The sequence below is a fragment of the Hipposideros armiger genome, unplaced genomic scaffold, assembly GCF_001890085.2.
Source record: "Hipposideros armiger isolate ML-2016 unplaced genomic scaffold, ASM189008v1 scaffold_133, whole genome shotgun sequence".
Taxonomy (NCBI): Eukaryota; Metazoa; Chordata; class Mammalia; order Chiroptera; family Hipposideridae; genus Hipposideros; species Hipposideros armiger.
The window spans coordinates 3,334,619-3,362,535 of NW_017731483.1; the positions used below are offsets into that span (position 1 = coordinate 3,334,619).

Genomic DNA, 27,917 nt, shown 5'->3' on the forward strand with positions numbered 1-27,917 from the left:
AAAAAAAAAAAAAAAGTCTAAATAACAATAATGAAGGGAAGGGGAGATTAGATCCCCGGTAGAGTCAGCATTCGCATAGTAGTGGCATAGTAGTGGCTGAGCCCAGCACAGACAGAGACAGCATTCTGGCCAGATGTTTCCTGCTGCCCATCCCAGGCTCAGGTGTCCAGCCTTCCCTTCAGTTCTGTGAACAAACCGATAACCTTTCAGTTTTTGGTTAAGTTAGCTGGAACCAACTTCTATTGCTGCAACCAAGAACCCTGATTGCTACTGTGCTTAAACTTTAAAATATTTTTTACAAAAGGTATCTGAAAAGTGATATAATATTTAGTTCTAGATTATATACCTCATGGCTAACTTTTCTGGTGACTTGCAGTAATCGTTAACATCAGTTATGGGCATTCACAATCCAACACCTACCTTTCTATTCTTACCTCCTCTCCAGCCAGAATGGATACATAGCTTCCCCCGCCTCAAACCCCACCCCACCTCTACCTCTGTCTAGAATGTACTTTCTGTCTCATTTTATCCAAATCCAAACCAATACCCAGCTCTGTTGTCAGAATCTGGAAATAACTTTTGCCTTCTCTGAGCCAACAAGTACACGTCACTCAATGCTTTCTACTTTATAATATGGTTATTTGTGTATGTCTTGTTTCTACTAAGCACCTGTGGCAGTGGTACTATGCTATGCAAATCTCTGTTCCACAGCACTTAATCTTGAACGAAGTAAGCACTTTACAACATTAGATGGACGAATTTGTATACCAAATACACGAGTACCTTCCTGGCCTATTGCGATCTCTTGGGCTGTATAGCCCCTCCAGTGCATGGTTCCAGGTTGCGGGGCCGCTTCTCCCTTAGTGGGTGAGCAGTCTCCTTTTGCAGCTGTCAGTCTGCAGCCACCTCTCGCTTTCATTCTAGAATTGCTATTGTTTATCTTCAGTCGGTTAGGAAACTAGAAAAACTTGAATTTTGTTTAAAACAAAAGAGCGTGTGAAGGCTTGAGGGACTTTCCTATGAGGAAATCCTTCATACATAGGCTTTGATCTTTATTGTGGATGTTCTGAGACTTTTTCTTTCTGTTTTTTCACTGATTTTAGAGATAGGACTCTCAGAAAAATGACTGTTGGTTAACAGGATGTTACATTTCATCTATGTCAGTCAGAGTTCATTCAACAAATAATTTACTGAGCTGTGTATCAGGCACTTTGGGGGAGAGAGAGAAAAATGTAGTCCCTGGCCTCAACAGGCTATTTTAATAGAAAAAGCATTTTGAGTTTGCACTGGGAATATAATAGGGCACTAATACCTTTTCTCGTTCAAATTGAGTTATGAAGTTCTAGGTCAGCCATTCCCCAGGAATGTGGAACTGGAAACCTAGGTGGCAAAGCGAGGAGAGCTGGCTTCTGGCATTAGCATGACTTCCCCAGTGGTGCTCACCTTTAGCCATTGATGGATTCCCTTTGTAATAGACTTCGTCTGTCCAGTTTGTGAGCCAGCCCTGACAGTCGAACCAGAAAGATTATGAAATTAGTAATGCCGACAGATCTGGTATCTGGGGTTAACCTTGGGCACCTGTGTGCCCACCTAGTCCCAGCCTTTCCGGACTTCCACTTAGTCAAATCAGAACAATGGACGAATGTTACAGGACTCCAGGACCTGGAGCCCTGTCAAAAATTCTACACTGCTTACCTGGGACCTTGCCCGGTTTTGTTTTCTTACATTTATTTTCACCTGTATCATCTCTACAAGTGGAGGGAAAGTTATCTTATTTTTGTGCTATGGTTTTATCTAGATTGGGGATATTAAATGTTAAGAGCTTCTTAGAATGTTAAGACACTTCCTGCAGGTGGCAACTTTGTAGGCCGTGCCTGGCAGACAGGCAACAAATCACTTGCGATGGTGGTAGATGATGTTTGGGTATAGGTGTACTTTTCTTTATGAACTAAGTATATTATTGAAAAGCATGTGGGTAGGTCAGTATGTAAATCAAATAGTTTAAACTTTGCTATTAACTGGCTTGTTCTCCTAAACACAAATGAACTTTTTAGCCTAAAGCATTATTAGGAAAATAAATCTATTGAGAAAACAGTCAACTCTTGATTATACATGTTAATGTAATAAGCAGTCATATTTTCTTAATTATATTTAGTTTGGAAATTACTAGAAATCTGTTCCTGCTGATAACAAATATTGTTGTGTACACTCGCTTTGGGTCAGACACAGTTACAAATTGATAGATTACTTGCCGTATCTCCTTCAGCTAAATAGACTCATATAGTCATATCTTGAAATATTTTGAAGAGACCTGAAGCTATTTTCTTTGATTTGAAGGCTTCAGACAGGCAGCTTTTGGTAAAACACTTAACCTTCTCAGCATGAGCTCTTTTATAGCTTTTAGACTGGACCTCTGAGTTTGCTGGAGTTGCTTAAGAGTTTTAAATAACCATGATGTCGATTCATGATTACCTTCCATCAGAGCAGAGTAAGAAATTTTATATCTCCCAAACTAATTGAATTTTAAAAATACCTCTTCTAGATCCAAAAAGGTTTCAAAACATCCATGTTATTTTGGTTTTCCTGAGATTATTATTGAGTCTCACAGTGTGACAGAGACCCAACACAAACCAGGTTAAGGTAAAAGGGGAATTCATTGGCTCCTGAAATAGGGAATCCTGGGGTGATGCTAACTACAGTCATGGCTGGATCCCAGGGTCTTGATATCATCAGGACATTGTCTTTGGTGCTGCTCTCGTCTGTGTTGGCTTCATTCTCAGATAGGCAAAAATGGCTACCATCAGTGCTGGACATACTTCTCCCTCATAGCTTGCAATCTGGATGACGAGACTATCTCTTTGTTGATAGTACCAGAAAAGTCCTCAGGGCAGACTTTTATTGATATGGCTTGGGTAACATACCCATCTCTGAAACAGTCTCTGTAATCAAGGGCAGTGGGTACCAAATTGCCATGCCTTGCTGGATCGATCATCTGTCCATCTCTGGAATTCAGAGGTTTGGGGCACTCTGATCTGTATGTACCACATAGACTAAGAATGGGTGAAAAGTGATTTCCCCCAAAGATTACGTAGACAGAAAAAAAAAATGGGACCCCTGGAGATAGTATTTGAATGTTGATTTGTGGGAAGATGTTAACAAGTTTTATATTGTTGCAGTTATGTGTTGCTATGTAACAAATCACTTTAAAACTTAATGGCTTAAAACAACAAAAATCATTTTATTATTCTGACAGTTCTAGGGGTTGACTGGACTCAGATGGTTCTCTCTCGCATTGTCATGTGGTTGTGGTCAGGTTGTGACTGGGGCTGAAGTTATCTTGAAGGCATACTCATGTCTGGTGCTGACTGCCAACCAGACTTCTGCTGGGCTTCCTCACAGCATGGGGGCTGGGTTCCAAGAGGGAGCCAAAAAGACCAGGTGAAAGCTGTGTTGCCTTTTATGACCTAGCTCACAAGTCATATAGTGTAACTTTTGCCGAAGTCATAGTCTTGCCAGGTTTCAAGGGGAGTGAACATAGACTGCACCTCTTAATGAGAGGAGTGTCAGTATCCCGTTGTAGGAGAGCATGCAGGATGGAAGATGGTAATGTGGCCAGCCATCTTGGAAAATACAGCCTGCTATACACATTGCCTTATTTCACGCACTAGTTATTATAAAAAACATGAAATATAAATTAGGCTGTGGAAAACCTTGGGTTGTCTGTATATTAACCAGATCTCTTTGTTGCCTAACATGTTATATAGTATCACTAAAAAGCATTCTGGCATTTTCTCCCCAATAGTACTCTGACTGCCTATTTGTGAATTATCTCAACCCCCTTTATGTATAACCTTGTTAGGTAGATAAATCAGCCTTCCACTAAAACAGAAAAGAAAAAGTAAAAACTTTTTCTTTTCTGTTGCTTCCCCCAGCACAATCAGGTGGGGATGGGTGGGTCCCTAAGCTCAGCATGTAGGTGCTCTCCCTGGAACTTTGAAACTTGAGCATGTGATGCCCATACTGAAGGAACTGTTGGAGGCCAGGTATTGCAGGGGCAGTAGCCCAAGGAGACTTCCTGCTGTACCAGTGTTACTGGATTTTGCTTCCTAGCCATTCAGAGTTTCTTTGACTGCTGTCTGGTTCTTCAGCCTCCCAAGTCTCTGAGCTCTCAGATATCTTTTGCTCAAGTAAGCCAGAGTTGGGTTCTGTTGGTTATAAGTACAAAGCCTTAACTGACAGATGATCATAATTACAGCTAGCAGTAATTTTAAATCTGTTTTGATAGATTTCTGTAGTTATGCCAGAAAGCTCATTTGAGAAAGTTTGTTATGGTATATTATTTTGTTAATGACTTTGTTAAAACAGTGTTCATTAACTTTTATACAACGGGGCCTCTTCGAATCAAAGGAATTGAGATTTCTCCTTGATTTAATAGTTTTGGAATGGCAGTGAGGGATTGAAAATAAAATATATATTAAGTATATAAAAATATCCTTTCCTAATAGTAGCATCTATTTATCTATATGGTTCCACATCACTTTATTCTTTAGTATTGCTGAGTATGTGTAGCAGATACTGTCTGGGCTCTGACCAGATCCCTGATCCTTTTTACCAGTTCTGTGCACCTGTCGTGCAGCTTCTGTATGCCTTTGCTTCTAACGACTTGCGTCTGTGACGGGGTCTTGGAGTAACTGGCCTCATCACTTTGCGTGGGCCTAGAGAACTGGAAGTACCCTGGAGTTTCCACCCCACTGGAGAGGCTCTTAGACTTATGCAGGGCTACCAAAGACCAGTTCCCTTGCCTTGAGGTGCCTCAAAGGCATTTATTTATACTTCAGAGCTCCCCTGCTAGACCAGGTTAATGCTGGAATTTTGCCCCAAATTGCACCCTTGCTTGGCTGCTGCAGCTTCCCTCTCATGCTCCCTACTCCCAGTTTCTCCTGGGAGTGCCCCCTTGATAAGTCACTTGCACTTGAATCCTACTCTCTGCTTCTGGGAAACCTTACCTAAGATGGTACAGATCTAAGCCTTCATCATATTCATAGTCTTTGGAATCACTTTTGGGCATCATAGTAATGCCCTGCTATTTCCAACTCATTTTTGGAATATTGACTGTGGCACTTTGGGATGGCCACAACATATATGAAAAATGGTGCTAGTGCATCAGCTGCATTTCTCACTTGGTTTAACTCATGGTTCCACTTTTACCATAATTGAGTTATGCATGTGTTACTGGATATTAAATAGCTTCCCTTAAAGTCTGTCAGTGCACTCAAAGCAAAGGTTGTCCTTCTCGCTGCATAACTCGTCTTTACTGATCCATTCAGAAAGATTGGTCAGTATTTCCTGTATTTAATTGCATTGCCTGGTATGTGATATAATAACTTTATTTCAATATTGCATCATTGGAAGCTTCCTCTCCTAAAGTGGTTTAAATAACATAAGAATTATCTTTTTCATAGATTTTGATAGATATTTCCTTTAAAACTATTGGTACCTATGCCTTTTCTGGGGTGGGGAGTAATTCTTTGCAGTGTTTTCTGTGTGTGTTAGGAAGAGAGATGTGGTCTATTCAGGCTTGCGTTCTTTTTAGATTTTTAAAAACAAATTTTACCAAAGGTATATATAGTTTGCTGAGTGCACATTATTAAAGAATCAAATAGTTCCACAAGATTTGTTAAGACAAATACCAGGCCCTAGCCTCCCTGCTCCCCATTTTCTCTTCTCCAAGACTACCACTTTAAACTCATAGCTAATTCTTTTGATATTTACATACATATATTAAATGACATGCTTGGAGTTCCTTAATTTTTAGTTAGATATTATCTATTGACTTCCCTTTGGTTAGAGATAAGAATTTTCTTTATATGAATTTGTTAATTTCTTTTAATTCTACTAATTCTGCTGTATGCATTTCAGTGCACAGTCCCCATTCCTCCATCCTCCCAGTATGAATTTTCATTAGATTAGCAGTTCTCAAAGTACAATCCAGGGACTGATAGGGGCCCCTGAGACTTTCTCAGGGAGTCTGTGAGGTCAAAATTATTTTCATAATAATACAGAGACTTAACTTGCTTTTTTTACCCTCATTCTTTAATGAATGTATAGTGGAGTTTTCCAGAGACCATGTGATGTGTGAAATTGCAAAAGCCTGAATGCACATGCAAATATGAGAATCTTTTGTTAATGCAAAAATGTAAAACAGTGCCACTCTTGTTATTTTGGGGGGGAAATATATTTTTTATAAATGCTATCTTAACATGTAATTATTATTTTACAATAAATTAACAAATAAATATTTAAATTTTTTAAAATTCTTAAATTCCCCAGAGTTTTTCAAAATTTACCCTGGCTTCTTATCACAGCCCATGCAAGAAGAGTCATGGCTCAATAAATGCTATTTGTCTGCAGTGCCTGCATTAGTGTATTATAATGTGAATTCCTGGGGCCTTCTGCTGTCTTGGTTCTTTCTTTCACTTCTAGATGATCACCTCTTACCCAGTACAGGTATGTGTTTCCAAAGTCATCTGTACATTACATACATGTAGAGGAGCTAAAATTGTCAGAGGGATGTTGTAGTGGACATTTGACATTGCAGCTGCCCGGAATCTTTTGAACACCCCCTTCTTTACATTTGGATAGCCTGCAGATTGTAGGTCCCACTTTCCCCAGGTAGAAGTATAGTTACAGTGCAGATATAAAAACTTAGGTTCCCTTGGTCATATGTACCTGAGTGCGGTTTGGATGCAGACATGATCCATTATGAAATAATATTGAACATTAGAACACCTTTGTCTACTACGGTAGCTATTTCAATTAATTGAAATTAAACAAAATTAAAAATTCAGTCCCTCAGATGCACTAGCCACATTTCAAGTGCTCAGTAGCCACATGTGACTAGTGGACAGCATAGGAACAATGCTGATTTCCATCATCGTAGAAAGTTCTGTTGGACAGTGTTGATCTCGAAGGCACAATGGCAGCTACTCTTCTGAGTAGCTAATTCAGAGCAGGATCCATGCAGAGCGGCAGGTAGTGGAGGTAGCAGCGGCAGTGATGAGTTTTCTACAATGTGGTTGGGTGCTCTGGGCATTCAAGTATAGCTCTTCCACCCTCTTGGAGATTTTGTGAGCTTCCCAGCATCCTTTCATCATAAATTCCTTTCTCAAGTCAGCTGAGTAGACTTTTGTATTCAGTTAAGGGCTCTGACTTAATACTGAGGTGCTTTCTTACACCTTGATATTGGAAAAAAGGACAGTTGAATAATTAGCCAGTTTTATGGCTAAGATTAGCTTTGAGCTGGTGGATTTGATTTCCATCACTAATCCAAATGATCATAAATTGACTGATTAAATGATATTGAGATAAAAGAATACTGCCATTCAGGAGAAATAAGTTGGAGTATCTCAAAATGGATAATCGCACACTGTTCTAACTCAGAAGACAGGTGTTTCTCCAGGTTTTGATCTCTAATGTCACATGTTAGCCTCACAACTTCCAGAGCCCCTTAAGAGAAGAAGCCTGAGCCTTTGTACTGCCCTGGAGATGGCTCGACAACAAGGCCTAGCAGGCATTCCAGGCATCCCTAACGTGTTTTGAGGAGAACCTGGAAAAGTTGAATTTCTCTAAAAGATTATGTTGGGGCGTCTAGTGTAGGGCTGATGACCTTTAGGAAAATGGGAAAGTTAAATGATTGTATGGACTGTTTACTTCCAGTATTATTTAAATCCCTGCCTTTGTTGGGGTCATGTTTAGCTACCTCAGTAGTCTTTTTCTCAAAGATTTCTGGGCGCTGGAAATTTCCTCAAAATGGTGTTTCTGAGACCACAGTTTCCTTGCTGCTTATGCCTTTTTTTTATAGAAAGTAGGGATTGAACATTAAGAGTTTGACATTCTAGTGAATGACCTTTTGTGGAAAAGAGTGGTGGTTTCTTATACCCAAGATAACTTACATTTCAGAAAATAAGGAGGCTGTTTTTTTCCTCAGATAATCATACTTCTGCTGCTTGTTGAAGAAGAAAGGCGTTGGACAGAATATCATATTTTTAAATTTATTTGGAAAGTTAGTCTTTTATGTCCCCCTCATCTGGATCTTGTTCATCTCTTGTTTTTCTTTCCCCATTATTTTTCTTTATTGAGAAATAAAGAAAATTTGTTGAGCTACATTGAGGTATAATGTACATACCATAAAATTCCTTGGGTTTTTTTTGGTTTATTTTATTTTTTATTGTTAGTTTCAGGCGTACAGAACAATGCAATAGTTATCCTTTTCACCCTCACAGAGAAAATTCCTTGTTTTAAGTATACAGTTCAAATAATTTTAGAAAATTTATGAGATGTATAGTCACCACCACAATCCAGTTTTAGAACATTTCCATCACCCCCCCTAAAGTCCCTGTTCCCATTTGCAGCCCTTCCGTGATCCCACTCCCAGTCCCAGATAACCAATAATCTACTCCCTGTATCTGTAGATTTACCTTTTCTGTGCCATAGGCAGAGAGCTTCCATTGGATTATTTTTCTTATTGAATAGACTTCCATCCAGTCCTCCTGTCTTAGTATCACCTCCATTCCACTCCCCGGGCACCGTGGCAACCAGTTCCTGAGCCTTTGGGTGAGTGGGGGGCTGACATAGAAGTCAGGGTGTTTTATCCACTACCAGTTTAGGATTTAGCTTTCTGGTTATGCTAAGTCAGCTAGCACTCAACCACTCACCTGTTCACCAGCTTCCAACATGCTATTGAGATTTTCTCTCCCATTCTTTTTTCCTTGTGTGCTTATACCTTTCAAACAACAACAAAACCGAAAAACTTAATGTATCGTATTTGCCGGCGTATAAGACGATTTTTTGGCCCTGAAAAATATGCCTCCAAGTGGGGGGTCGTCTTATACGCCAGGTACACTTCAGATAGACTGCCCATAGTGCTTGCCCTGTGCCATAGTGGCCTCCCGATGCCCGCCCACTTCATTCCACATACCGTTCAGGCATCAGCAGCGCTGCTGGGTGTATGCTCGGCTGTTATGCGATTTTGCTGTTATGCGATTTTACCACACTCGCAAAATCGCACACAGCCGACCATACACCCAGTATGATAGCGCAAAATCGCGAATCGCGATACCATACTGGGTGTATGGTCGGCTGTGTGCGACTTTGCAAGTGTGGTAAATTCGGGTTACCGTATATTTCTTTACATATGCATTGAAGATTCGCGATTTTGCGCTATCATGGTGCCTGTTAGAATGTTGAAGAGCTCGCACTTGCGCACTAGTGAGGTCCCAGGGAGATGCTGATGCAAGGGTGGACCAGCCTGCTATAGTGACAGGGCGGGCAAACAGGGAGCAGGGACCAATCAAATCAGGCTTTGTATACAGCCAACAGCCAACCACAATACTGCACCATTGTACAGTACAGCATAGAAAATGTCGACCAGTCAAACCCCTATCATCCCTATCATGGCACCAGCCAAAAGAAAGAAGTATGATGCAAATTTTAAACTGAAAGTTATAAACTTTGCTAAGGAAAATAATAATTGTGCTGCTGCAAGACAATATGGAGTAACAGAAAAGATGGTTCGGGACTGGAAATCAAATGAGAAAGCATTAAAGAGTATGCCAAGGGGTAAGTGTGCATTAAGAAGAGGCACCCCACACTGGCCAGAACTCGAAAAACATGTAGCAGACATGGTGGCTCAACATCGCCAAAACGGTTATGTGGTGACACGAAATACAATACGCTTGTTTGCACTTCAGTGGGCCAAATCAAATCTGATATTGTTTTACCTTTTATTTGGTGTGTGGAAGGTGTGCGGAAGAGGGGGTAGTCTTATACGGCGAGTATATAACAAACTCTGTATTTTGAGTGGAAATGTTAGGGGGTCGTCTTATACGCCCAGTTGTCTTATACGCCGGCAAATACGGTATTTTTAATGGGGTTTCAGGAATGAGGGGGGAGGTAAATGCATGTGTGCAATCTATTGGGTCGTCAGATAAGTCATGACGCATGTTTGCGACAGATGGCACTAGTTCACTTTTGGAACTACTAGAGTCATTCGCATCTATGTTATTGCTATATCATTTGACAACTGACAGTTCTAGCTTCATTCCAAAAAAAAAAATTGAGCAATTTGGTTGAGTTTTGGAGATTTTACAAGTTGAAGATGGAAGACCAAACTGCATTTTTGTCACATTTTACTGTTTTACTTCGTACATAAAGGGAAGAACATGCGTCAAGCTTGTGAAAAGTTGCATAAAGTTTACAGTGACAATGCTCTACAAGAATGTCAGTGCCAATGATGGTTCATGAAATTCCGTGCTGGTGATTTTGATTTCAACAATGCTCCTCGGTCAGGGAGGCCCACCGAGGTTGATGACGACAAAATAAAGGCATTGATCGAGTCAAACGCACGTTACACAACACGAGAGATTGCAGAAACATTGAACATCCATCATTCAAGCGTTCATGACCACCTGAAGAAGCTGGATACGTTAGCAAGCTCGATATCTGGGTTCTGCATGAACTCAAAGAAGTTCTTTTGACGGTGCATATAAACATCTGCAATATGCTCAGTAAACGTGAGGAAAACGATCCTTTTTTGAAGTGACTGATAACTGGTGATGAGAAGTGGATTGTTTACAATAATGTGGTGCACAAACGGTCTTGGTCCCAATGTGATGATTCGCCTCAAATGACATCGAAAGCACACATTCATTAGAGGAAGGTTATGCTCTCAGTGTGGTGGGATTTTAAAGGTGTAGTGTGTTTCGAGCTCCTAGCAAGGAACCAAACAATCAATTCGAATGTGTACTATCGGTAATTGGACAGTTTGAACGAATCCATTATCCAGAAACATCCAGAGCTTGTTAATCATAAAGGAGTTGTTTTCCATCACGACAATGCGAGACGACACACAAGTTTGATCACCTGTCAAAAATTATTGGAGCTTGGATGGGATGTGTTGCCATACCCACCATACTCGCCTGACCTTGCGCCGTCAGACTTCCACTTGTTTCGGTCTCTTCAAAACTCCTCACGTGGTATAACGTTCAATTCTGATGAGGCTGTAAATCAGCACCTTGTTCAGTTTTTGCAAATAAAGACAGGTCCTCCTATGACTGAGGAATTATGAAGCTCACTGAATGATGGCAAAAGGTTACCGAACAAAACAGGCAATCTATCATTGATTGATCTTTGTTCTTTATATAAATAAATGACCTTTGAAAAACATAGACAAAATACATCATGACTTTTCCGACAACCCAGTACTACTTCCTGTGATAACTAGAAATCTTCCCCACTGATACTGAGTTACCCTTTTCATTTATTGGGTTGTTGGAAAAGTCATGACGCATTTTTGCAACGAAAAACAGAAAAAATACATCATGACTTTTCCGACAACCCAATATTTAAGGTTGCTAAAAGACTTGTTTGGACTTCTCGAAGTTTATTCATTGTCTTTAGGGGATATAGAACTCAAATTAACTTCTGTGGGGTAGATATTCTGTCATTCACACATTGGTCTTTTCTAATAGGGTAAAAGCATGTTGAGTGTTAAAAGCAGGTCATAGGAAGAGAGAAGGGGAGCCTGTGAGCAGCCAGTAGCTGATCCCACATGTGAGCCTGCTTCCAGGGCTGTAGCGGAATGAGCATTGGCTCCTTATTTGACAGGTTTTTAGTCTGTGTGCCCATCATCAGAAACATTTTAAATGTCCAAGCTTGGTCATCCACACCTCTTTTCATCACAACCTGTGGCCCCTGGCTTTTCTAAGTCTTAACACTTTCTTTCTTTGTTTCCCCATAGGATCATGGATTTTCCTGGACACTTTGAACAGATCTTCCAGCAACTGAACTACCAAAGACTTCATGGCCAGCTCTGTGATTGTGTCATTGTTGTGGGGAATCGACATTTTAAGGCCCACCGCTCCGTCCTGGCAGCCTGCAGCACGCATTTCCGAGCCCTGTTCTCAGTGGCAGAAGGAGATCAGACCATGAACATGATCCAGCTGGACAGCGAGGTGGTGACGGCGGAGGCCTTTGCCGCACTGATTGACATGATGTATACATCCACCCTCATGCTGGGGGAGAGCAATGTTATGGATGTCTTATTGGCAGCCTCTCACCTGCATTTGAACTCGGTGGTTAAGGCATGTAAACATTACTTAACGACAAGAACACTGCCCATGTCTCCCCCCAGTGAGCGTGTTCAGGAGCAGAGCGCCCGCATGCAGCGCTTCTTCATGCTGCAGCAGCTGGGACTAAGCATCGTGAGCTCAGCTCTCAATTCCAATCAGAGCGGCGAGGAGCAGCCGGCCCCCATGAGCTCCTCCATGCGTAGTACCCTGGACCCACGGACGCCCTTCCCCATGAGACGCCTTCATAAGCGCAAGCAGTCTGCAGAGGAACGGGCCAGGCAGCGCCTTCGACCCGCCCTGGATGAGTCTGCCATTTCCAACGTTACGCCAGAGAACGGGCCTTCAGGTGTGCATCCCCGAGAGGAGTTCTTTTCACCAGATTCTCTGAAAATTGTGGATAACCCTAAGGCCGATGGGATGACGGACAACCAGGAAGACAGTGCCATCATGTTTGACCAGTCTTTCGGTGTGCAAGAAGATGCCCAGGTGCCCAGTCAGTCGGACACCAGTGCCGGCAACATGGCCCAGTTGTCCATGGCCTCACGCGCAACTCAGGTGGAGACTAGTTTTGAGCCGGAAGCTGCAGCCGAAAAAAGTGGTTTTCAGTGTGAAAATGCTGAGGTTGGCCTTGGTGAGAAGGAGCACATGAGAGTGGTAGTTAAATCTGAGCCCCTGAGCTCCCCTGAGCCTCAGGACGAAGTGAGCGATGTGACCTCCCAAGCAGAAGGCAGCGAGTCTGTGGAGGTGGAAGGAGTGGTGGTCAGTGCCGAGAAGATCGACCTCAGCCCTGAAAGCAGCGATCGGAGTTTCTCAGATCCCCAGTCTAGCACTGACAGGGTAGGTGACATCCATATTTTGGAAGTCACAAATAACTTAGATCATAAGTCTACTTTTAGCATTTCAAATTTTCTTAATAAGAGCAGAGGAAGTAACTTTAGTGCAAATCAGAACAATGACGATAATATCCCAAACACCACTAGTGACTGCAGGCTGGAGTGTGAGGGCCCTTATTTGTTGAGTCCAGAGGCTGGGCCTGCGGGCGGGTCCTCCTCAGCCCCTGGGTCTCACGTGGAGAACCCATTCAGTGAGCCTGCAGACTCCCACTTTGTTAGGCCTATGCCGGAGGCCATGGGCCTGCCCTGTGTGCAGTCAGGCTATCAAGGAGAACAGTTTGGCATGGATTTTTCCAGGTCTGGTTTGGGCCTCCACTCCTCCTTCTCCAGGGTGATGATGGGCTCCTCAAGAGGAAAGGCCAGTAACTTTCCATACTACCGCCGCATAGCTCCCAAAATGCCCATTGTAACTTCTGTCAGGAGCTCACAGATCCCAGAAAACTCAGCCAGTTCCCAGCTAATGATGAACGGGGCCACGTCCTCATTTGAAAATGGCCATCCTTCCCAGCCTGGCCCTCCACAGTTGACCAGGGCATCTGCTGATGTCCTGTCCAAGTGCAAGAAGGCCTTGTCAGAGCACAACGTCTTGGTTGTGGAGGGAGCTCGCAAGTATGCCTGCAAAATCTGCTGCAAGACTTTCCTGACCTTGACAGATTGCAAGAAGCACATCCGTGTTCACACAGGTGAAAAGCCCTACGCTTGCCTCAAGTGTGGCAAGAGGTTCAGCCAGTCTAGCCACTTGTATAAACATTCAAAGACGACCTGCCTGCGCTGGCAGAGCAGCAGCCTTCCCAGCACTTTGCTCTAACCCTGACCTCGAGATAATACCGATGCCAGTTGTAGGACCAAAACCAAAATCTCTTTTGGTTGGGGGCTGAGGCCCATGGGTTTGAGGCTTCTGGCTGCCCGGATGGTTCTTGTAAATTTCGATGGCTACTAAGTGGGGAGCTAATACGTGTAGCGCTTGTACTGCTGCTGCATTTCTGGGCGAAATGCACACTTTCGGAGAGGGATGCAATCCCCAAACCAAGTTCTTCCTTAAGGTCGAGTAACGCAGTCAGAAAGTAGTTTGTAATTGATGTTGTTAAAAGTGGCACATGTAAAAATTAAATATTGAAGTGCAAAAAAATTTTTTAGCAATTTTTGTAAAACTGAAGCATTTAATTAAATTTCCTATACCCTCTGATGGGAATATTGTATACCTGTATAGTGATGCAAAACGCACTTATGTGTAACCAGTGGCAACTTGGTGCCCGTCTAAAAGGCCTGGAGGACAGGCCTGTTTCCACAGATGCTTTAATGTCTATCAGGAGCTAGTCCTAGGCCTCAGAAAGTACTGTATTTTTTATTTTTGTCTGATTTGCAGTCACAGACACTGCACTTTGATGGTGCTGACACTGGGTCCAGAGCGAGCATTCTCTGGACTGTTAGGTGTATATACTTTTGAAAACATCACTGTTGGATAGATGTTTTAATAATTTTTCCCAGTTTTAAAAACAAAGTTGTAAATGGAGTACGTACTTGTAGGGAGTGACAAGTGTTGTTTCTGTAAGTGCTGTTTTAGCGGTATTTAACCAACTTGTTATACCTATGTTACAGCTCCATGTTTGGAGGTCAGAAAAGAGCTAGTGTTTGTCTTTGTTCTGATGGTGTGGAGTCCAGTTTTGTGGGATCTTTGGAAGCGCATTTACCCTTTGCTCCATCCAGACTTCAGGGGCCAGTCCAGCCTGACACATCTCACCCAATGACAAGCCTGTTTTCTGCTTCGCTTCTTCACACTCGCCCACCCTGTATGGCATCATTTCAAGACCTAGATTGCTGTTTTCAGTTGCAAACTAACCAAAAATGAGGTCAAGTCCCTTCCACCGTGGGTTTTATTATATATATACTCTAGTTGTAAAGTATAGGACCTGAACTTTTGTTGTTGCCCCAGCTCAATACTGAATGTTTGAAGTCCAAACATAGCAGTGCTCATGGATGAATCTTTTCCAGACTCTGTAAGAGGGTTGGGCAGCCAAGAGCATAGAAGCCAAGTAGCATCTGAGACGGTTGGAAGAGACATTTGGGTCACTGCCTAGGGCCTCTTTGGGTTCCACTGCCTCACTTCCCCAGCCCACCTGACAGTCTGACCCTGTGCCATCAGGGCTGTTGGTGGCACCTGTGTCAGGCTGAGCACTGGCTCGTGTGCTTTCAGGGAAACAGCATAGGTTAGTGTGTCTCTGTACAACTCATGAAGTCCATTTAATTCATGTGTGAACAGGAGTTCATTTTTTTATACAGCTTTTTTAGATACCAAGCATTGGGCACAACTGAGAGAAATCCTTCAGTTCTTATATTTAAAAAGCTAAGTGTGTGTAGCCTAAAACAAAAATCAGCGTATTTTCTCCTCAATCTAGTGTGTGCAGTTACACATCTGTCCGTGGAGAAACTCAGTGTTCATAGTCAGGCTTAGCATCTCCTATGAACAGATTCCCAGGGAGGAAAGGGAACCTTTGGGATTCTTCTCCTTGCCAGCAGATGTGGGGAAGAGACTGGAGGACGTGCGGTCACCTGTGAAATTAAGCTGTGTGTGTGTGTGGCTGATTGTTAGCCATTTTCTGACTACTTGTGAGGAGGTTCTGCATCTACCCCTCTACACAACGCGGGGACCAATGTCTTGTGAGATTAACCTTTGGAGGCAGTTGGGTCAGCATGGACAACAAAGAGCCCTGCCTGGGCCTGGGGAGAGGAACCAGTGACACCAGGAAGAGCAGTGGCAGCTCTCCTTCCCTTCCATCTTGAGGAGGTGGGGCCCATCTCCCATACAGCAGCTGGAGCTGCCTCTCCACTGCGACACGGAATCTAGAATTGCTCATCTACCTCTTAATCAGTTTCTACGTGTGAGAAGCAAGCTTGCGGGCCAGTGTCCTCATACAAGCTGTAGTACTTAAAAAGATAATTCAGAGGTTCCCTGGAAAACCAGTCCCAGGGTTCCTGTGATCCATAGTTTCTACCTGAATTTTAACTGGTATTGCATACCTGGATTTTGATTGGTTAGCCTTAATTATAGCCTGTCATAATCATTTCTGGTGATCAACTCATCGAGTTCTATCGGCACCCACGACAGTGGTGCTATGCTGGTCAAAATTTGAGATTTTGAAATAAAAAAAAAATTTGTCACATTCATGTCTCTAAATATGTGTTCCTTCTCTTAGGTTATTACGGTTAAAACAAAAAATGGGAAGTAGTACTGCTTTCTTTGCTTTCTAATGCTGCTTTGACCAGTGTATTTTTTTTTTTAACCAAGGCTCCTAGAAAATACTTGAATGCTGTCAATAACGATTGTTGCTCATTTCCTTCTGCCTTGCCTGCACCGTCTTGTCTTTGAGCCATGCACGTGTGTTAGGGTTGTTCTCAGTCCACAGTTTTACTCTTTACAGGGTCTGCTTAATCTTGTGTTTTGGGTGCTCCCTGACCTGCCTCACCTGTTGAAAACTCCACCTGCCAGTTTGGCTTGGCCGTGGGAAGAGCTGGAACCGGACTCCTTCAGTAGGAGTAGGGCTGTGGCAGTGCTGGTGGCCTTGGCCTTGGGGAGGAGTGAGGTGGTGATTAGAAAAAGGGCATCCACTTGTGGGGGGGCAGGGGGAGGGGATGGGGATGAGGCCCAGCTGGGCAAAGGGAGCAAAGAGTGAAGGCGCTAAAACTAATTTAAAAATAAAAATTAGAAACTCATCTACTTCCAGTTATTCTCACCTGGCTCTCTTTGCCATGTATATTTAGTTTGCCCCGATGGTCTAGGTTGCAGATTCCAGTGCCATTGTCACCACTAGACAATGGTCCTCCCGTTCTCAGTTACAGACATACGAAGGAATTTGAGCAGAGGGGTAAAGTGGTTTGGACAAGTTCTAATAATTAAAATGCTAGGGGGTGAGGACAGAGGTGTGAGGCTGAACCTGTAGGTCACTAGCTTCTCCCAGTTACAGGCCAACACCGTTTCTCAGAGAATTATTTAATAGAATTACACGCTTTTGGCTCAAATGTTTCCAACCACAAGAGTGGCAAGCACAGCTATCAGCACCAGTCTTCCCTGTGCAGAATCAGTACAGATCAGACTTCTTGGCTCCCGCCCTGTGGGTCCAAATCCAGCCTGGCACAGCCGACAGCATCTGGGACACCGTTTGCCTCCTAGCCCTCAGTGTCTCCTATCTGGCTACAGCTTGAGTTCACTGGGCATTGGCTCCCCTCTCAGGCCAGCCAGCAAGTTGTTAGCTGCCAACAAGGACATGATGTTTCGGGTTCCGTGGGTGGCACTGCCAATGTGGGGCAGGATTACTGGAAAGGAGAGAGAGAAGCAAGAGGGTGGGTCAAGAGCCTTAAAGCGGGCCCTTTCATGGCTAGGGCTTGCCAGCAAGAAGAATAAAGACAGCTTGTCTCAGTAGTCCTTGATTTGCCTCCCCTCCTACTGTCCCTATGCACTCCACTTCCCCCAAGGCTGAAGGTCAGAGTGAGAATGAAGAGAATCCAGGTTACTGACACCCAAACGCAAGGGTGACAAGGGATGTGTATCCTAAATACAACAGTGTCGGCCTAGAAGGGATCTTGGAGCTTGACCAAAACCCAGCCCTTCAGTTATCAGAGAGTGAATGGTGCCAAGTTAATTGCTCATCCACACCCTGCGCCCCTGAAAGTGATGCCACAGGCCTCTGATCTACAGAATGGATGACAAGATGAAATGCTGGGCAGCACCGCTTCCTGTGGCCCCACTGCCAAGCGAGGTAGGTCACTTGTCCCCAAAAAGTGCCTTTAGAAAGCAATACCTTGGGCATTGAGCCCAACTCCCAAGCCTTGGGATGGGGACAGTTTTCGCGACTATGGGCACAGACCTGACAGCCAGTGTTCCTTTCCGGTTGGCTGCGGGGTGGGGATGGCCGAGTTTCCAAGGGCTACAAATAATGGGAGCATTCACTGGGGAAGGCAGCTAAGGACCTGTCTTGGGCTTTCCATTCCAGAATGTAAATAAAGGGCAGGGACTGGCCCAGACAACCTAAGGCCTTTACCATTCAGTTATATATTAGTCTGGAGACAAAAACCATACCAGCTACCTGAACAGGTAGACCTGAATATAAAGACCTGTTAACTAGGTAACTGAGGAGGCTGAACCGAGAACACTAATGCAGTGAGTCCCAGGCCCAGCAGCACTGGCATGGGAGCATGTCAGACAGATGTGGACATTCTCAGGTCTCCCCACCCCCGATCTATGGAAGCAGAAACCCTTGGGGGCCCTGCACTCTGTGTCTGATCAGTCCCTCCAGGTGACCGAGGAACGTAATTTGAGAACACTGTACTGAGGTTATCACCGAGACAGCCAACTGGTGAGAGCATCTACTTCCCCAGGACTAGGGATGGAGGGAAAGGGTAGGATTATTAAGACTGAAAGAAGGGCCCCTTTGGAGCTGCAACTCAGACCTGTGTGGCCAGGGCTGTGGCTTGTGTCTGCGGGGTGCTCCATGGTAAACCAGGTGTTGGGAAAACTGCAAACCGAAACCACTACAGCAAGAACTGCCGCCGCCAGTGAAGAAGCTGCTGCGTGCCGCTCACAGACAGGAAGGCAGGAGGGAGCCATGTCCTGCTGCCTCCAGCGTCTACACTGACAGGGCCCAGCAGAAATGGGGTTTGCAGAGTCCCATCCCCCACCCCACAAAGCAGGACACACAAGGGTAGGTTTGGAGACAAGAGACAAGAGCTTAGTAACTGGCACAAGTTACAAATATTGGTATTGAAATTACACTTGTGACGTCTCACACTTAAACTGATATTGGCAATTTATAGTAATGGGTTTTACCTGTGTTACCCACGACTAGCTATGAATGTGAGACACGCAGTCAGCCCACTCTTTTTAAACCAATCCACTCACCCCCTCCCTCCATTCACTCCTTTAGGGACACAGACCTAGGTGCACACACTCAGGAGGCCCCTCCCCTATGTTGTTATGTACCAGCGCTACTAATGGCATAAATGTTTCCAGTCCCCAGGAGTATCCTGTGCTCGGTAGCTTCACACACAGCACCGCCAGGCCACCTCTAACTGTTACCACGGTCCTGCCGGATGGCAGATGACTGCATTGCAAAAGCACAGTTCTTACCACAGTTCTTCAGGGTCAAGAGAGGATGGTTTGTAGGCAGTGGTTCTGGGGTTGTCACATCCAGTCCAGCAGCTGCAATCTGACCGCTGGCCAAGGCCTGGTACAGGTCGTCCTGGTTTACCACGTCTCCCCTGGGAATGACAGTGGTGATGTGGGTGGCCCGCAGATCCCTCCTCCCAGGCTGCCATTAGGGCAGAGCCCACAGAATAAATTTTCCCACCGACCCTGGCACTGACTTTTAAAGCAGTAAGTCCTATAGTATAGGTACTTATACCTGTATAGTAACAGGTCTAATAATCAGAGAACCGCAGCCCTGCCACTTTCTAGCTGTGTGACCTTGGGCAAGTGTCTCAGATTCTCTGTGTCTCAGGTTCCTCCTCTATGAGAAAGGAAAAACACGACCTAACTCCTATGAGTGCTGGGAGGATTAAGCTTACTGACATGTACTACTGCGTGACTAGGGCCCAGAAATCTGCCTTTGTATAGGACCCCATCCAGGTGTTTCTGATCTGGTTGGTTCCCGGACCACCTGCTGAGAACCACTGCAAACCATCAATCACCTGCCTGAGGGCAGAGACAGAAGCACACACCTAATTACATCCACCTGAGGAAGCAGTCTTCCTATGGCTGAACCACTGAAGAACTGATTTGCTAGAGACTTCTCATCGTGCACTAAATAATACTCGTGTAATGATAAGTAACACAGCGTCCTGTATAGCACTGGGTCTGCGTAGGTGCTCAGTAATGCAAGCTGTGACACTTGGCCACCAGCTCGAGCCCTGTGTTCACTCCGCCTCCAGGTCACCTCCTTTGTGGCTAAACATTAGTTATTACAGGTGCCTCGGGGGTGGAGATCCCTAGGAGGTGACCTCATCCAACTCCTTCCCTCACCTTTGTTACCTCCAAACTGATTTGAGCAGGTTCAAAGGGCACCAGCTAGGAAGGGGTTGGAGAGGCAGAGAGGGAAGGTCTGCCCCCATCACATTCCCAGTGGCATGAAAGCACCCTGGGGACACTTTGAGGAACCAAGACAACTTGATTTGTGTCCGTCTTCCCAGAAACATGAAGGTGCAAGCTGTCACTGATTCACAGAGACAGACCCAGGTTCAGTGCAATGGAAGGTTGGCCTCTGAAGGGCGATTAAATCATTAAGTCCAACCCTTTGTGATACAGAGGAACAGGGGCTGCCCAAGGTCAACTGGGAACTCGCTGCCATCATGCCTTCACTCCCTAAACCAACACTACGATGTTCCCAGCCCTGAGCAAGGCTGGGGGTACTGCTGGGAACCAGACAGGCCCGGCCTGCTCACACGGCTCCTCCTCCCAGCCTGGGGGCTCTCGTAGCCTTTACTGTGTCTGAGTTGGCTGCTGGCTGGTTTGTGGCGAGTGGCAAGCTCAGCCTGAGGCCTCATCAACAACCCACGGGGAAGAAAAAGTTCAGATCCTAGAAGCAAGGACAGCCCTTCTCAGCTTGTCCAGGGACCCAGGGATGCAGGACGGCCCCAGGATACCTGCTGATGTTGACAAACACGGCCGTTTTCTTCATCTGCTGGAAGAAGTCCTTGTTGCAGAGCCCCTTGGTTGCAGGTGTTAAGGAGCAGGTGACAACGACGAAATCAGACTCGGCAGCCAGCTGCGGGGTGGACACTGGGGGAGGGCATGGCTCCATCAGGTGCTGAGTCCCAGGTTAGGGGCAGCAAGAGAGTAGGAGACCAGATCCTTCTCTCTTCCTCCCATAATGGAAACGCCCCAGCTACTTCCCGAAGGCCTTCTCTCTACCTGGACAACTCTGATCACTGTACAAAGCTGACAGCCACGCATGGGACCCTGGTATATTATATCACTTCATCCAGCCCCCCGAGTCTAACAGGTAGAGAAATTAAAGCCAGAGAGAGGCAGGAGCTTGTTCAAGGTCACACCGCGGGGTCTGGGCCACTCTGGCTTTTCACCAACTTCAGGGCCCAAAGTGCCAACGGGGTGAGGAATGGCTGAAATCCAGCCTGCCCTTCGCACACCAAGCTGTGCATCCTGCCAGGGGCTGGATCCACCTGGACACAGGCTGCAGGGGAGTGCTCACCAGTTTATTAAGGAAACTGTGAGTGAAAGTTCCCAGCAGCTCCTTCTGTCTGTCATCATCCCTGCTGCTCTGCCCATGGTGACAAGGGACTCTCTAAAAGGCAGACCTAGAGTGCTTCCCTGGCACTGAGAGACCTCACGGTGTGGCCCGGATAAGCCTCTGTGCTCCTTTAGAGGGCGTCTGCGTCCTGGGGCAAGTAGATTAGATAATACCGAAGGGACCCCACAGGCTCTGGACACACCTGGAGCCCCTGCATTCTGCCTGCAAACGCTAACATTACAGAAAATAGAATCCTCTAACGAAGCACGGAGGAGGATCCTGTGGAAATCAAAGTTCTACTTACCAAACTCTGCCTGGAATTCTGCTGCTTCCTGAGGCCTGGGCTGGCGCCCTGTGTACAGAAATCTCTGAACCCCAAACGGTTTCAGACGCCGAGCAATGGCCTGGCCTGGGGACAAGGAGTCAGCATCATGGCTGTTCCCAAACCCTCAGGAGGCAGGGACAGCACCCAGCAGCTCCAGGGGCAGGAAGCCCCTGGAGGAGAGGCAGCTCCTTTCATCAGTACAGTCCCAACGTTAACTAGTCCTGCCCCAGGGTAACCAGCCCCCAGCCAGCCCAAACTGCCCTCAGGGGTCCATGTAACAGCTCTGCGGAGGGCTGGAGGCAGCAGCACAGCTCCTCTGTGGCTGTGACTGGCTTATGCTGTCCCCACATGGTCTCAGCCATCTTGAGGGCCATTTACTAACCTTCCCTGAGTACTGGACCTGGCATTCCAGGAGAAGTCTGACCAAACAGGCCCCTCCCATCTTTCTGGCCCCTCTGCTTATGTTAATGCAGCCCCAGACCTCATTTGACTTTGTGGTGGCATCGCCAAACTGCCAACCTGCCCTTAATCTGTAAGACCTTTTCACACATGCTGCTGCTCAGACGGGCTTGAGCAGTTGGGTTTTAGACCCAGCACATGCCCCAAAGCAGGTGGGTTCCTCTAAGCAACTCCTAGTGTGAAAGACAGGCCTGTTAGTTGGCCAGGCAGATTATCCACAGTTTCTATCCTCTGCACCAGGCAGGATGCCAGAGAACCGCTGAGAGCTGCCTGGCTGAGCGCAAGCCTCTATGCCAGGCATCTCCAAACAGGGACCCTGCGGAGAAAAACAGCTCAGCCCCATCAGCAGCATCACAGGTAAGTTCTGCCCACGGGACCCTGAGGTTCCTGAGTTAAGGCTTTCTGAGTCAAATGCCTTCCAGAAGCCAGGCCTAGGGGAGCACGGGCTCTCCCACAGTAAACCCTTGCTAAAGGCTCCAACCCAGTCATCATCATCATTGCTTTCGTCTGTTTTGTATGGAGCTGCAGCCATAAAGAACCCCGGCTCTTACAACTTGCTTCTTCACCTGGTGAGTTCTTAAGGAACTCCTGAGTTTCTGTTTTTGCCTGTGTTTGATGAAGCAGTGTCTTCCCATTAGAAATATCCCTACTGCATATAAAGAGCACCGATAACACGCAGTTATGGCAACCCTTTCCAAAGAAGGATTGTCAGCATCCAGACATACGGTGCTGGAGGTTCAAACCAAGCCATGCGAGCGAGATAGGCAAGAGGGTAGGTGGCCTCACCTATGCGCCCGAGCCCGATGATGCCGACGGTGCTGCCTGTGAGGCCGTAGCCACACATCCACAGGGGCTTCCATGAGGTCCAGCCACCACTGCGGGGAGGGAAAGGGGTGGGTGAGAGGCCCTGGCCATGGGCAAAGACGAGGGCCCACTGTGAACTCACGGAGCCAGCACCCCCAGGCAGGGGCTGTGGTCCAAGGGACAGCTCCTGCCCTCCAGGTCTAAGGACTGACAGTGGCATGAGTTACACCCTCAGCCACTCAGTGCTGAGGACAAGCAGTAGAAACAATTCTTCCTTTAAAGCCATTGGGGACTCAGAGCCTGAGGGCTGGAAGCAGCCTTAGAAGTGCTTATCTCATTTTGCAGATGGGGCAAGAGACCTGGAAGGGTGACCTGACTGAGGTCATACAGCCAGCGCAGAGTGAGTGGCAGCAGGCTGAAAAAAGCATCTAGGATTCCACAACCAGTATCCTCAGCACCCTGGGGAAGCAACAAAAAGTAAAGCCACAAGCCCACCCCGTTGCCTGGGTGGACGAAGGGACGGAGGCCTCCATGGAAGGTGCTGACTTCCTCGAGAGTGAGCAGGACATTCAGCACGGTGTCTCATCAGCCCCACGGCGCTGTCCACACCCACTGCTTGGAGCCCGTGCTCCTGGTCCATGTGCTCTGAGGGCCTGTGTTCGCATGTTTCCCAGGCTTTGCTCAGGCCAGTCCCTGCACCCGGAATGCCTTCCTCAACTGGATAGACAGACCCAGATCCCTAATTTGAAACCCTCAGGCCAGATCTCATTTCAGATTTTAGAAAGGTAGTGTGGTGCATACGCTATATTCTGCATAACACCCTCGGCAGCGTTGGGGGCAGTACACTGTATCAAACACTCTGGTCTATCTGAATATATGAATAGTCACACTGACTGGGAGAAATGAAAACCATAAGTAGCCTCCTGTGAGTTCTAGTCAAGCTTTGCTACTAAAAGACTTATGAAACCACCTTCGGTTTTCAGAGCTTTTGGATTTCCACATTGTAAGGGATGGTGGACCTGTCTTTCTAAGCACTGAAGAGGGTGCCCATCTGCCACTTCCTCCATGAAGCCTTCCCTGATCCACACTCCTCCCCCCACCTCCTCACCTCCCTTATCCTCTTATCTAGCAATTTCCCTTCTAGCCCTGTTTATTTCAGTTCTGCCTTGTGCTTTAGTACTTTGGCTTGGTCTGTGCCCCCTCACTAGATGGGGAACATCTGGGGACAGGGATCACAGCTGGGCCAGGGTGACAGTGGGTACTCAGGAACCAGCTGCTGAGCAGAGCCAACTTTCCTGACAACTTTCACTCACTTCTTCACTTCCTCAATGGCCTCTGGCAGCCGGCGACAGGTGGTGAGCAGCAGGGAGACGGCAAGTTCTGCAGTGGCATCTGTCAGGACATCTGGGGTGTAGCCTACACGGATCCCCCTATGAATCAAACATTTGGTGGTAATACTGGCCTCAAGCACCTTCACCAATTTCTAGTGCTGGGACATTTCCATGATGCTGCTTTGCTCCCTCTTTGCGCTGCCTGCCAGGAAGCTCAGAGCTGTAAATAAGCACCCAGGAATGGTCAGCCCAGACCTCATTCCATTTCAATTATCTCCCGCTGTGAAAAGGATATGAAGATGGGAAATCAGAATCCAAAACCCGGGGCAAGTCACTACTTAACCTTTCTGAATTTCCTCATCTAAAGGGGAAAATAATAATATTTGCCTTTTGTACTTTCAAGGGGTTATGCTGGGGGTCAAAAAAGATCATGAATGTGGAAGGGTGATACCTGGCCAGCTCTTATCCATGTTTCTGACCTCTGGGCTTATTTCAACTGACCTGTGCACATGTGGGCAGATTTTATCATCAGCCACCTCACATTCTCACTGAATGGTTAGGGATAAGAAATAAAAATAAAGACTCATCTCTTCCTTCCTGTCTGGTAGCCACCCCTCACTCCAGGTCCCCTTCCAGAACCCAAGCTGCATTTACCGCTTCTTGATTTCATCCAAAGCCAAGTGGTCGACACCCACAGACATTGTGCTGATGACTTTGAGATTGGCTCCTGTTGTGCAGAAAAAGCATTGTTTCTATCTTTTCTCGTGGGATTCAGACCCTCCCGCACTCTTTCCATGGGCCCAGAAGGGGCAGGGCCTTGCTAGAGGTCAGAAAGCGAGGCTGTGGAAAGGCTGGACAAGGGCCCACAACCTCAGGATGCTCTCCCCCGCACCTTGCTGCCTCCACACATGATCTGTGCCCTCCAAAGGCCTTCCTCCAGGGGTTCACAGGTGGAGAGAGGAGAATATGTGTGCCAGATGGAGCTGCACACAACTGTTCCCTCTGGCCTACTACTACAGCCAATGCCCTAACTCAGAGAGGGCACTGCAACCCTGTTCGGGGAGCTAGCAGCAGCAGGCTAATGTACCCCCACAGCCAAGATACCCTCAGAATCCTCCCAGACCTGCCCAGTGCACACACCTGCGGTATCCAGGAGCTTCCTGTCCACACGCTCAGAGAGGAGGCAAAGCAGGCCATGTGCTCCGGCCACCCCTCGTTCCAGCTCCTTGTTGGGGATGGGCTCGTCTGAATCCCACTGCTCCACTTCACAGCTGAGGGCACCGGAAAGGCCACTCATAAGCAGGGGAGTCCCGGAGATGCTCCCAGGCCCCCAAAGTCACCCCAGCCACGTGCACAGTCCCCCTCCCAGAGTGAAACATGGCCTTCTGCTTGTGATGGCCTCAGGCTGCCTTGGGGGTGCTGAGGGGAGTTGGGTCAGGTACGGGCAACTTCAGAACTGTCCTGAGAGGGTGGCTAAGGGTGAAGGGTTATCACAGAGCAGAGAGGGCTGACAAGAGTCTAAACTGAAAGAAGAAAGTCATGGGGACAGCGCTCAGCTCAACACAAGGAAGAGCTTCCCCACCCTCACAGGAGGCTCTCAGGTAGTGAACATCCTGGCCTAGGTGGCCAATTGTTGGGAAGGCCAGTTGGGGGCGGGGGGAGGGGGAGTCCTGCATCAAATGGGATTGGATTCCATGTCCAGTTGCATGTCCGGTCCTGTGAGTCCATGAAATGAAAAAACTCTCGTACTTGGACTTTGCCAGGAAGGCAAGATCAAAGCAATGTAAGATGGAGGCGTGCACCTACAGGCACTGGGCATGTTCCCCAGAGGTGCTGCCCAGCCTCCCAGCCCTGGCCATTTAATTCAGTGCAGCCAACAATGTATGGACATCTACATGTGTCAGGCAGATCAGCTGCAGGCACCTCCCAGGACACCCTGCTGCAGCATTGGGCCTACTAAGCCCCAGACACAGGTCGCCTTTCATCCTCCTTCCCATGAGCTCATCCTCCTTCCCATGAGCGCGTGGCCCCATGCTGTAACAGTGTGAGCTACTGCCACTGTTCCTGCCTTCCCCTCCTCCCCCTCAATGCTTGGTACAGGACAGGTCCTCAGCAAAACTTTGGTTGCACTGAACAAATTAAATCTCACTTTCCCCTGCCACTGGTTTCTGAGGCTGGGTTCCACCTTCTCTCTGCCTGACACTGGCAGGACAGGTCTGTATAATGCAGTGAGATAGAGCTGAGTTCAAATCCCAGTCCTGCCACACGCAGAGCTGTGTAACTTTGAACAAGGGACTTAACCTCTCCCAGCCTCCGTTTTCTCATCTGCAAAATGAGGATTATAATATCAACTTCACAGTGTTGCAAAGATTAAAAGAGTTTATGAGTATGATGCCCTTGGCAAGCCTGCCATGCAGGGTTCAATTTAAGAAGTGTCACCCAAGGCCTCTGCCAACCGTCCGAGGGGCCAGGTCAGTGTATGATAAGGTCCCTGACCTCATCGAGTGACCTTGCAGGGTAAAGAATTAACAGCCTGGACTTTGCATCATGAGAGGTCTCTCCTCTCTCCCCAAGCCATGGCTGGGAAGCGCTCCAGTCTTTTCCCCTCTCTCCCACAGCAAGTGCCAGGGGAGATGCAGGTCCCAGCGTCACTGCAACGGGACTGGAGAAAGCTGGGCCCCAGAGAACTTTAAGCCGCCCTAAAACTCCAAAACTGTCCTGGCAGGGAACAGACTGAAAAGTCCGGCCATGGCCCAAGCGCAAGATTCCGGCTCTCTCTTGCCCCTGGGACCAGCCCCATTCTCGCCACCAAAAATAACTGGGGCCTCTGGAGGCCGTCCCCAGGCCACCCAGGCGCAGCCCCGGGCACCCCCAAAGTAGCTCCTGGAGACGCTGAGTCACCCTGTGTACGGGAGTGCATGAGATCCCGGGGAGGCGCCCGGGGCTCCGCAGCCCCTTCCCCAACACAACTGCTAACCCTGCGTTCGAGGGGTGGGGGGTGGGGGGGCAGGGGGGCTCCGCGCACGGAGTGTCGCGGGGCGACGGGCTCTTACTCTGCGGCCTGAGCGAGCGCGGCCCTGCCCTCGGGGGGGATCCTGCGAGTGACGAACACCTTCATGAGTCGCACTGGCCTCATTCAACCTGCTGCCGCTGGACACTGAACGGGACCCCGCTGGCCGGAAGCGGGACGCGACGTGGAGGCGGGGCCGGAGCGGGGCCTCGGAGGGGGCGGGCCCTGGGCTGGGCGGGGCGCGCGTGGGCCCCGAGTTGGGTGCGTTGTAGGACTGTAGCTGTTACGGGGACTGCGTGTGTTCAGGCAGTGATATTGTGCCTTTGTGTGCGGTGTAACTGTGAGGTCCCGAGTGTGCGCCTTGGTGCAACTGTAGGTGTATGATTAAGCCTCGGTGGATCTGGAACTGGTTCTGGGTGATACTGCCAGACTGGTGCCTTGGCCCTTGACCTCTAGGTCCTCCCTCTGGGCACCACTGCCCCAGGGCCTCAGAGACTGGCAGGGGTGTGCGGGGGTTGGAGTGGCTAAAGGTGCATGCATGGGAGAGTCCTGTGAGAGTGTGTGTGGATGTCTTATCAGAGTGCCTACAGCTGTCAGAAAGTATCTGTGTTCCCAGAGCGGGAATGCAGTCAGGGACCATCCACATTCCCAGGGCCTGAGCGCCCTGACCATCTTGGCTAGGTCTGTTCCATCATGGTCACACGGTTCCAGGCAGGGGCCTTTGGTCACA

The 27,917-nt window shown here is 47.3% G+C and overlaps 2 protein-coding genes across 4 annotated transcripts in view; one reads left to right on the plus strand and one right to left on the minus strand.

Moving 5' to 3' along the window:
• The window catches only part of ZBTB5 (zinc finger and BTB domain containing 5), a 25,121-nt gene extending 8,939 nt beyond the window's left edge, over window positions 1–16,182 (plus strand). For all 3 annotated transcript variants that reach the window (XM_019649557.1, XM_019649559.1, XM_019649558.1), the window contains exon 2: window positions 11,798–16,182. In XM_019649557.1, the coding sequence (XP_019505102.1) occupies window positions 11,802–13,829 (2,028 nt within the window). In that variant the 5' untranslated portion in view covers window positions 11,798–11,801 and the 3' untranslated portion in view covers window positions 13,830–16,182. The remainder of the gene's footprint in view (window positions 1–11,797) is intronic.
• An 811-nt stretch (window positions 16,183–16,993) lies between these two features.
• Window positions 16,994–27,389, minus strand: GRHPR (glyoxylate and hydroxypyruvate reductase). Its single transcript, XM_019649463.1, has 9 exons — window positions 27,231–27,389; window positions 25,318–25,448; window positions 24,832–24,904; window positions 24,160–24,276; window positions 22,829–22,917; window positions 21,563–21,667; window positions 20,654–20,789; window positions 19,143–19,273; window positions 16,994–17,332 (listed from the first exon to the last, which is right to left on the minus strand). Exons 1-9 carry the CDS (start codon window positions 27,311–27,313, stop codon window positions 17,211–17,213), a joined length of 987 nt encoding a protein of 328 aa, XP_019505008.1. The 5' UTR covers window positions 27,314–27,389; the 3' UTR covers window positions 16,994–17,210.
• Window positions 27,390–27,917: the final 528 nt, after the last annotated feature.